This window comes from Rhopalosiphum maidis, chromosome 1 (assembly GCF_003676215.2).
Source record: "Rhopalosiphum maidis isolate BTI-1 chromosome 1, ASM367621v3, whole genome shotgun sequence".
NCBI classification, from domain to species: Eukaryota; Metazoa; Arthropoda; class Insecta; order Hemiptera; family Aphididae; genus Rhopalosiphum; species Rhopalosiphum maidis.
The window spans coordinates 86,174,152-86,186,331 of NC_040877.1; the positions used below are offsets into that span (position 1 = coordinate 86,174,152).

General features: G+C 27.9%; 1 protein-coding gene across 1 annotated transcript in view; it reads right to left on the reverse strand.

Moving 5' to 3' along the window:
- The window catches only part of LOC113556345 (Fanconi anemia group J protein homolog), a 42,126-nt gene that overhangs the window by 4,192 nt on the left and 25,754 nt on the right, over positions 1 to 12,180 (reverse strand). The window contains exons 5-10 of the mRNA XM_026961220.1: positions 5,973 to 6,109; positions 5,757 to 5,896; positions 3,781 to 3,876; positions 3,597 to 3,714; positions 583 to 837; positions 178 to 351 (exon numbers count right to left, since the gene is read on the reverse strand). Of these exons, the coding sequence (XP_026817021.1) occupies positions 178 to 351; positions 583 to 837; positions 3,597 to 3,714; positions 3,781 to 3,876; positions 5,757 to 5,896; positions 5,973 to 6,109 (920 nt within the window). The remainder of the gene's footprint in view (positions 1 to 177; positions 352 to 582; positions 838 to 3,596; positions 3,715 to 3,780; positions 3,877 to 5,756; positions 5,897 to 5,972; positions 6,110 to 12,180) is intronic.

Genomic DNA, 12,180 nt, shown 5'->3' on the forward strand with positions numbered 1-12,180 from the left:
AACCAGTATTAATTAATTTTTTTTAGAAGTATTATGCATTATATTGTATTCACTTTTATGCTAACTTCTATTGCAATTGCACACGCGTTTACTGCATAACGATTTTAAAAATTGTATATTATAATTATTGATAATATACAATAAATTATATACTTGATAGAAAATTTATACACTTACCAGTCTTCCGTAAGTCACCGAGTTGCCAGAAGATTTATATATTTTTTCGCAGTCCGCTTTGGCCAAATTCATATTAGTCTGATCTAATTGCAAACTTGCAGCATCACGGCATTGGTCTTCGATATTATGTGCTTCATCTACAATTATCACGTGGCCTTTAAGTTTCAAGTTCATCTTAAAACAAATATTAGTCAATAATTTAATTATACACACAACAACGTTTAACGAAAATAATTTAGAGCGATGTAAAGTATATAATTGATATATAAAGACAAAATTGATATGTATAAATATAAATATACATAATATATATGATATAAATCATACACAGAATAACGATTTACATCACATAATACGAACACATTGAATTATTGAAGTATAATATATTATACACATTACACTTACGGTCCTTCTGATCACCGGATCGATGATATAATTGTAAGGGCAAAAAACTATTTCGGCAGTTTTAAGCAACAATCGTGTACCGTAGTATGGACAAGAATGTTTAGTAATGCCCAAACGCACTATGTCTTCGATATCCCAAACAGATGATACTCCAAACTTGGCTAGTTGGCCATAAGTGCTTATTTTCACACCACCGTTATCGTAATAATTACATCTATCAATTGGCTTCCTTAATTTTATCGAATTTCTCCGTCTCTATAATTGAATAAAATCAATTGAATAAATGTATCCTGTTATCATAATAAAATGAAATTTCATATTATCATACTAAAGATGGGATTCAAAAATATACTTGGTAGGTACACGCAATAATTGAAAATAATAGTAATTATAAAGTTTATTAATATAACTACTTAATTATTAATTGTAATTTATAGGTTTTATAGGTATTATAGGTATTGCTGGCCTATTTATTTACATATAGAATTTATGTTTAACAGGTCTTAAATTGAGCGTTTTTAAATACTATTATTATAACTAAACTTAAAATAAAAATATTGAAAAAACCTCTCGAATATCACGAATATTGTTACTATTAAATTTAATAATTAAATATTTATTCTAATATTAAAACCTACAATATTAAATGTAAATAACTAAACATGATTTCGCTATGAAATGTCATTAACTTTTCGATTTGTAAAGAATGTAAAGAATATTAAGAAAATTTACGGATTTAATTTTAAAGAGATTATTAATTTGCTTTAGTTAGAACCATCGAAAAAATCTTAAAAATTGGTATAAAATTCACTATAAAACTCGAAAAATAAACTAAAAAATCTTATAAATACATTAAAATTGAGTCAGTTAGTACTATGAACTGCAAGTATACATAAAATGTATGAAAACATTTTTAACAGATGTAAATTATAAAAAATATCAAAAAAGTATTAAAAAACGAATCATATCCAATAAATCAAAATTGAATTTATTAGTAATTAGTTCAAACTTTGTGTTAAGTAAACTAAATAATGTTACAGTAACCTATAAATAATTCATTTTTTTTTAACAAACTCGCATCCATTTAGTTAAAGTATTTGTAATTCTACTGTCAAACCCTTAATTTAAATGGTCTATTTAATTAGTTTTATGACAATTACATTCAAAATGTAATGATAAAAATTTAATTTTTATAAATAACCTACATCCGGTTATATAATAGGTTTCGAGTGTACTTATCGTCAATGAAAGCACAGTATGTCACTGTAAAGTATAATATATTAAATTATTAAATTCGTTCATAAATCATTGCAAACAAAAAACGACTCTGAGCGAAGTTTTGTTAATCTTTATGACTAAAGATATTTTATGATAGGTATATATTAATATATTTATAATATTAATTTATTTTATTAGCTGTAGTAGTAAATAAGCTATGTATTTTATAATATTAGTTTAACTTTACTAAATATAGTAACAAGGTTAGGGGAACCTAATTACTATATAATAATTATCCAGGGACGAATTTATTTTAATTTCTTATGAATACGTTTTCCGTAGCTGAGGATTTTTGCTATAGTACAAAAGATTTTTTGTTAATAAAAAGACACTTTGGATTATAAATCTAGAATAATTATTAATATATTTTAAATAGTACTTTATTGTATTGTATTTTGCTATATTAAAAGATGGCTGTTAATAATTGTATATTTGAGTTCGTTTGTGTTAATGGTGACTATTGGAATGACTGCCGTTAGTAATTTTAATAATAAATAATAATTTTGACGGAGTTAAAGTTTTAATTGTGTGATTTCATATAATTTTAAAATGTGTATTAGTGTATATTAATAAAAGACAAATCTATCACACATCGAGTAAAAAAAAAAAAAATAGTTCACAGTTAACCCAAGAGATGTGTACCTTGAATCCAATTTTTCAATTTTTTTAATTTTAAGAGACTTACATAGGCATTTTTGGTATCACGAAGAATAAATATTTTCTTGTTTGTATGTGGTTGCAATTGAATTACTGAATTTTTTTAATTTGTTACGGGTGATACAGTGTAGTATTTGATAGAATTAATAAATATATTTACCATATATAATCAAATGACTAAACGGACGCCTTATGCAAATCAATAGTTTTCGATCATTTTTGTCAATAGATTAGCAAGAACCATAGTCTCATTGACTACTTTTTACTTTTTAACACATAATAATGTTGAACATACGAGTAGTTGACTCACGAAAATTATTATTTTCGTAAAAATGTCTGCAGTTTACCAGTTTACGTTTAACGGATTTTAAGAAGCGATAAATCCGTGGACATTTAATTTGTTACGGCGAAGCCGTGCGAAATTAGCTAGTAATTTATAAATAAAATGTAACAAATGTTACAAAATCATAAATAATGTTTCTAATACTTTTTCAATAAAATCAATCATACCTATACTTATTATTTGATAAGTAGCAATTTTTAACTTATATCACCATCAAACCCGTTTGAAAATTATATCTAGTTTAAAAATATAGGTACCATGCTGTACAAAACTATTTAATTTTGATATAATATATAATATATATATAACTACTTAACTGTGATACAATTCGATCACTTTATATAAATTATATATTATATAAGACTTGAAATTAATACCAAAACTCAAAATATCCCATGTTCCCCATTGCATAATAACTCTGACAAAATCTGTCAATAGCACCTAATATTTGCACCATTTATGTACCTACCGATGAAATGTGATACAAGGTACAGTTTATTGTGCATTCAATTGTCAATGTGTGCCCACCGGCATTTATTAACAATGGCCAATAAGGATTCAAAGTGTATGGGTACACAAATGTTTTGCTAAACCAGTTACAATTATATTGGTTGGGGTCTTATTTCAATGTTAAGAATAATGCATTTGTTTTGTATTTTACAATACACATTAAATCGTATGTATAAACATTCGATGGGATAAAATAAATTCTGAAACATCTGAATCGTACACTCACCGCTCTTGGATCTAATAAATCCCTACATAGTTCAGTTTTTGATTTGTATGATATCTGGGGGTAGAATATATTAGAATCTTGAATACACGTGTGTTCACGACTCGCTAACACGCAACTCCTAAATTAAGGGTAAACAAATAAATTAAATAATATCATAAATAATCACGTTTTCATCTCGGCTTACCTGGCGTTATTAAAACTAGTTCTTTGTAATTCTTTGATAACTTGTTCAATTTGTTTATGGGTTCTCGTACAGAAGTATATCACAGGGATAATTGGTCTAAAGGAAATAAAAATTATTTAATCCACAGTTAAAACCGGGTACTTGGATTTGAATTGATTTTATATAGTAGTAATTATTACTTTTATAAATACAATTTTTACTTTTTATTTAAATATTGCAATACAACTTATTAATACAGTGAAACAAAAATGTGTGTGATTTAGTTTGGAATTAATTAAAAATTCTGATGATTTAATTGTATAATTATCTGATTATCGAAATGTTAGAAAAGTTTGAGTAAAAAATAAATTTAAATTCATGAATGTAGAAGCTTAACTCATCCCTGATATTTACCGTGTTCATTAATTATCTAAATAGCAATTAAATAATAAAAATGATAATATAAGTAGTCAATGGCAGAAGATATAAAGTAATTATTATTAGGTTATATGTTCTTTGAATTACAACAAATTAACTAAAGCCAATAATACACAAATAACTATAATAAAATGTAATGTACATATATCATGTAATTTACAAATAGGCATACAGCATATATATATTATATTTCTGCAGAAGAAACGTAAATGAGAAGCATTCTATTAATTGTATAGGTATTAAATTAAAATTTTTCATGATTTTCGTTTTTCATACGTAAAACTTTGAAAAAACGAAACATATAATAGGTAAAAAAAATGTGTATCTATGTAAGTACCTATATAGCAATATATTTTTTTTATTATTAAAAATAATTCAACTAAATTATTTATACGTATGTATAGTGACGTAATTGATCTAAAGAGATGGGTTGATTAAAAAAGTTCTTCAATGTCAACTGCAGTAAGAGAATTTTCCACCAGAGAGTTAAGTTAAAATAGCAAATATATTTTTCACATATTTCGTTATTAGAACTTTTTTTAAAGAAATCGTTATTAAATTCGTTTTATGTCAATGGATTTGTATATCGATTTTAATCAACAGATATTGAAATGTCCGCTATTCGTTCCTTAGCTAATAGTCCGATTATTGCACCATTTAAAAAAAGTATTTATTGATTTTACAGATATACCAGAATAATATATAAGATATATACATACTAATTAGTCAATATTTACTTATTATACAGTTTTTTTAATAAAAATATTAATTAAATTACCAAGATGTTTCAATAATAATTAAACCAGTATTGATGTACCATACATTTGTACATGGCCATTATATTATGGATAGGTAGATTTTAGAAGTTTCTGATAGTTGTCCAGAAAGATTGAACGAGTAATTAATTAATTATAAATATTTGAAGTTTGATGGACGAAATGCGAAGTGAAGTGGTACGAATATACCACTCAAAATATTGGTCCACTACTCTGCTCACCTATACTTTATAGATGTTTAAAAAGTTTATTATTATAAACTAATTACTCGTTAAAATAACTACGTCAATGTCTATGTCAATATCGTTTTACACAATGTTATATTAAATCGCTAGGTTGGTCATATTATATTATATTTATATTATATTTAAACGAAGAATAATGAATATACTTAATATAATACTAAATACTATAATATGTTAAGTAGTATTTAGTAAATAATTTGTAGAAATATGTTTTGTAATTTTTCATAGCCTATTTAAAATCAGTTATTGGCTTACTTCGACATTTAGATGTGAGTGTTAGTTATTTATAAAAACCGATATAAAAATGTCCACGCGGTAAAATGTATTTTTTTATAGGTATACTTATATTATAATAGAGTAAATTAAAAATATAATGTAAATAATTTCCTACATAACTGTAAATGAGTACATAAGCGAAAAAAGTTATTATATACATTCTCCGATGCAAAGTATTTAACATTTCTTTTAAAACAAAAACTATGATGAATTGATAATATTGGCGGATGGTAAAATTATAATATTGTTTAAATTATCTTACTTAGTCTTTTTCGGTAAGTTATTTTCTATTTTTGGTTCATTATTTTCGTTTTCGTCTTCTGTCATCAAACTGTTGTTAGCACTGGAATCATCGGTCATTATTGAATCATCATTTGACTTACTTTTGTCATTGGATACGTCCTGTAAGCAGAACAAAAATAATAAATAAAATGTTTTCTCCGTTCATTATTATACCAGGTCACGAAAATCCACTCACCAAATCTCTGCTGTTATTTATTTTTCTCTTTTTAACGGGCTGTTTAAATATGGCCATTTCCTCTTCCGAATCATCGCTGATAGTGACGTCCGTTGACAAACATAATCCTTTATTTTTAGCGGGTGAAATGTTCGTTTCTGTAAAAAAAAGAAATAAAATATTCATAAGGCGAAGACGTCCGGTATTATAATTGAATGCGGTACAGCATTAGTGATGGGCGAGGATGAAGAGGAGGGAAAAAATCATCCGACGATAGCCAACTTTTCGTTTGTATGTAAACGGATTCAAGCTTATCCGGAACGGATATTATACGCCATATACTGCTTGCGCCCTGTGGGGATATTATTAATCGCGTTTTCCTTCCCCATTTATTTTTAATAATGACAAAACGGAGGGTTTCACAAAAATCCTTTTGTAAAAAGCCCCCCAGGGAGGATATTTGCTTGATATAGGAGTTATTATAAGAATTTTCTCTCGGTTTATTTTTTTAATTTTTTTTTTATTCGCCTCGGTGAAAGTATGGAAGAACAAAGAGAGATGACGTCGAGTATAACAAGCAAAAACAGTGCACGTACTCTTCCTTCGTCACAGCGACACAGCAGCCAATAAATATACGAGCATGTATATATATTTTAATTAACTTAAAACTGACTCTATATGTATATAGATACACTTTTGAAAATATAAAATATAAACCAAGTATTTAATGTATAGGGTGCGACGCATTGCTGCATGCATTAAACTATATAATGAAGTTAAATCGGAAGTCACGTGTTCGGATCAACATCGACCGTTCAGAATAGAACCTTTCAAAGACAATACATACATGTTAACATATACCTATGCATAATTAAATAATATAAATAAAATTATTTTCTACTTTGTGTATTAATATTAAATTATATGTCGATAATAATAAAATATAATAAATATGTGTATACAAGGTACATCGAAATAGTATACTCGTATTTTCATAATGATATACCTATATCATAGAATATTAAATGCATATAAATAATATGTATACACCTTAAACGACCACTATATGTACTAGCTAGATAGTAGGTACAATCGTTTCTCATACATAAGTTACATACTTTCGTTGTGCAACTATTTTAACAGTCTCTCATTATTTCATATGTTTGTAGATGTAATATAACCAATATGTACATGTTAAATGTATTTATCGTTGGAAATATTACAACCAGTTTCATGGTTGGAAAAAAACAGTTTTTTTGTAGTGTTAAATATTGTTTTCGTAATGTTTTATACTATTTATAAATTATTTTTTAAATTTTAAACAATGTTTTGTTTTAAATGTAATATATAGGTGCCTTATAAAGTAACTTAATTTTTATATTATCTAAATCATGGTTGTATATACCATGATCTACAAACAAAATGTATTTCATAGAAAAAAATAAAAATTACTCGATAAAATTTTATGATTTTTTTTAAGGTTTTATTAAATGTTAACGTATAAAATGATTTAAACAAAACCACATATGTAAAGCACATTCCAACTCTGGACTCAGCTGGTTAACGCAACTTATTATGTAGTCACGTATATATATAATATATATATCACGTATATTACATACATGTATAGAAATACATTAATATAATATAAGGGTTATTCAATTGAGTAAAATTATTAAATACTTACATAATAGACTAGTAGACTACATATAACGATAGTATACAATGACGTATTGATTAAAAAGAATATTGTCAATTTATAATAATATAATTGAGTTTTTTTATAGGACAACAAATTAAAAATAAAATAATGTCCTACAGGATTATATAAACACTAGCTTATTAAATTAACTATAGAGAATACTCTATACAATTTATACTTAAATGTAAAATAATTTAACCAGAAGATACTATAATTAACAAGCAACACAAGTGTTTTAGAAGTTAATTTCCTTCTCTAAAAGAGAAACTAATGTTTAGTTTTTAATGACTTTTTGATATTTATCTTCAGGTTACACACTTATACGTCTTTGAATTAAAATTTGTTTGCAGACTCTTAAGCATTAATAGAGGGACAAGGGTTAAATTATATACCTAACATAAGTACTTGTTTTACTTTAACAAAATATATTTCATTCTTTTGTGTTATGTCACACATTTACATAATAAATGAATTAAAGTCTCAATCTTTTAAACAACGTTTCGTATAAATATTTATTTATTATTTTTATACAGGGTGTTTTTGAAATGGATGAGATCACTGGTATAGGTACTCAATAATAGGTACCTACTGAGAAGGCCTAATGCATATTGTTTTGACATTTCTTAAAATGTTTATTTATTTTATCTTCAAAATCTGGGCTCATTCAAATTATTTTTAGAATATTATCTTAAATGTAAAATAAACATTAGTTGTATTTTTTGCAAAATCCTAATACGAATCGTATAGTGTCACATAAATTTGTATAAGAACAGCATACGCAAGATAAACAATGTTAATTATTTGTTGCAATTTAACATACATATTTAATTAACACATTGTTTTACATTTTAAAATAATCATAATATTAAATACACTTTATTTTAAAAATCAATTTTTATATACAAAAGTTGTTTAATATGACCTTCTCCTTAACTTCGATGCTCTTTTCTATACGACGATGTAATTCGTTTTTGACGAATGATATCAACTGTGTTGTTATTATTATTCTAAAAACTAGTATAAGTATAAGTATATACATACATTATTACAATATTTCAATATTATAGTCTGTGCAGCACAATCACGCGATATGTCCAATCAAAAATAATGAGAAAAAAGTATGACTAATTTTTCGTTCCGGAAAAATATTTAATTTATAAAATAATAATAGGTTAATAATTGTTTTTTAGGTGCTGATAAATATAATATATTTTACAGAAATATTCATTTAATTTGAGTTTGTGAAATGTATTGTAAGATATTCGTAACTATTAGTTGTTTAACTCTAAAAAGACTATAATACAAGCATATACAAATAGAGATTTTAAAACGCACAAATAATAAATTAACAAGTATCATCAAAACTATGAACAATTTAAAGTTTACGTACAGTGTATATAGGTAGGTTATAGTTTAGATAATATACAGTTAAGATGCCGCAAAAATCCAACGAGATTCATTTTTTTTATGTTAATAAATATATTTTTTTACCTAAATACAAAACGACTTTCATCATTTTTATTGGAGTATGATGACCTATAATTTTATTGATTGAAATAAATAGGCACAGATCCAGAATGTTAACTGTCGTTTTAAAGTCTATTTAATGAACACGATTTTTTTCTTTCAAAACCTCCGCGTATAAAAACACCCTGTTAATACTGCACAGTATTAACTTTATTATACAAATAATTTGTTGTACCCCTATGTCTGCATTATTAAGTCAGACCAGCGTCGATTGTTTAGCGGCTAGGTTACCGCAGGATTGGGATGAGTAAGACGAATATTTGTTTGTCTTAATAGGTTGCCACTAGTTAAAAAAAATTAAATAGTTTTTACGATCGGATATAATTGTAATAGGCCTGTAGTATAAAACGTCTCAAATTTATATTTAAAATATACATAATTATATATATATATATAATTCAAGTTTATATTTAACTCGGAATTTATAATTAATACGGAGTAAATACACATAATCGTTCACGAGCAATACTGAGGCTAGCCGGATCAACTAGTTATACATAAATTGATACGTAGTATACGCCGCTGCCACACGGTATGGTATATCATGACTCCCCCGGCGGTCCACCGGAATATATTAGGCTATGACGTGTCGCGCACGGTCCGCATCAACCGCCGGCCGGAAGCGGTCGCAGGGGCGCGCTGTGGGGTGGTCGCGGAGCGGTGGCAAGAGCTACACGGGGCGGCTGCCGTACCGCGTGTATATACCTATATCGATCGACGCGCGCGGCCATTTTATCGTCGCCACGGCGGCACCGGACTTCCACGGCGCGCGTCCGGCCCGGCGCGTTTTTATTGGACGCCACGCGGTCCACGGACGACGACACGTCCGCCGCCGCTACGCACGGAATAATGTTTTATACACATATATATATATATACACATATACATAATACGGACGCGTTGCACGTCGGTCGGTCCGTCGCGGCTTCTCGTTGCCAAGGGATACGCCGCGTTATTCACACTTGAAATATAAATCGCTCTCCCGCGCGCCTCCCCGTCACTCTTGCGATACGCCACCGCGCCACGCGCGCGCACGTTTAGCTTTTCCGCTTGTTCTCGTCACGTGCGCACCTGCGCGAATTATATCCACTCGTCGTATACTTACCGTATATAATATTATATATATATATATTATATCGGTATACGTATATATATAAATAATATACCTACCACCGATGCTGCTCGCCGCGCGTGTGTTTGTCCATCACAGTCGGGTGTGCCCACTTTTATACACGACTTACTACAAAACTGTTCAAGTATACCCACAATTTTATCTCAATTCTGCAATAGAAATACATATCACGAAAATAAAAATCCTACATACTCCATTTTTATGTTAGATAAACTATAAAATATAATTTTAGATTCTGAGCGGAGCGAAAAATGTATTGATTTTACAATGATATGTGTGTGTGTTATTTTTTTTGCGTCCGTATACACGACAAGTAGTCAATATATAATGCTTCACTTTGAGCGTAGTTTGGGATAAAAAATTGGATTTAGTTTGTACTTAAGAGAGGTCAAAATAAAAAATTATTAATACTTTTTTTTATAATCGAGAAAAACAAACAGAAAATTATAAGGGAAAACCGAATTTTTTACGCAAATCCAAAATAATTAAAATACTTGCTTTATGTAACCTATTGGTTACCAAATTATAGACAGTCATCAGTTTTTTCATCGTTTACAACGGGTTATCAATGTTATCATTGAATTAAAATTTAATAAAATCTATTAGATGGTGATTAATACTCAATAACGCGTATCCACTCGATACCTAATGTACAGCAGAGCGATATCCACTTGTCTGCATTTTTTATTTAAATAAGTAAAATCAATTATTTTATAATATAAAATAATGTAGGTACTTATTAGGTATAGTACAGTATTAAGAATATAAAAACACACTGAAACAAAAATAAATTACCATTTATTAGTTCGAACATAAAAATATAAATCATTGACGAAGCGCAACTGAATGAGCATCATCGTGACCTGGGTGGTTAGTACCGCAGCTGCTAGTGGAGTGGGTTTTTGAATTTGAATAAGCATATAGTCAAACTACTCAAACTCATAAGTAAATTGCGTCGAGTTAAATCATGTAGTGATATATAGGCTTTATAATTACTAATTTATGAATAGTTACATTCATCGGATTAAGTATTGAACTCATTAATATATATATATATATAACATATAGATTATATATACGAAATAAAATATACTAAAGTATCAGTTAATGTTGTATTTCATTACATTTAAAAATAAATTACAAGTGCACATTTTGGTTTTGAAATCATTCATATATATATGATACTATGATTCCATTTTCTGTATCAAATTTAGTGAATTGGAAATTATTATGAATGTGTGTTTTATCAAGTTGAAATAAACAAATGTTAATTGAACCTTTCATCCGGCTTAAAACACTAATCTGATCAAAAAATGAACAACATGAATGGGTAATATTAACAAGGGTTTACACATACGTATATATACAGTTTTAGAAAACCCTTCGCGAAATAATCTCAGAAATCCTGGTGTATTTTATTGTTACATTCATTTGTGTTTGGAAGCATTTGACCGTCTCCTGCTCGGTAATATCATTGTTAAAGATCAGCCAACGCTTAAACAAGGAAAGGATATAAGAAAAACGATAAGACGCATGTGAACACAATAATGTATATAATATATATAGAGGTAATCGTATCTCGTTCATATATTGCGTCAAAAGGAAGCCGCAGCTGACACGCCGCCGTCAGGAACACTACTGCATTAGCCGGTACAAGGTGTTTTGTAAAAAATTGCCTAGTCTCTTTTGTTTTTAATATCAAAGAAATAAAAGGGGTTTTGCGAATTCTAAAGAAGCCGATTAACTTGGTTTTGTTTTGCGTGTTTTTATTATGCAAAGTCACGAGTGCCGAAACAAAAAAAAAATAAACAAAAGGAATTACGCACGCTATTAAAACACAATAGAAATAATTAATCACAAAAAAAAAT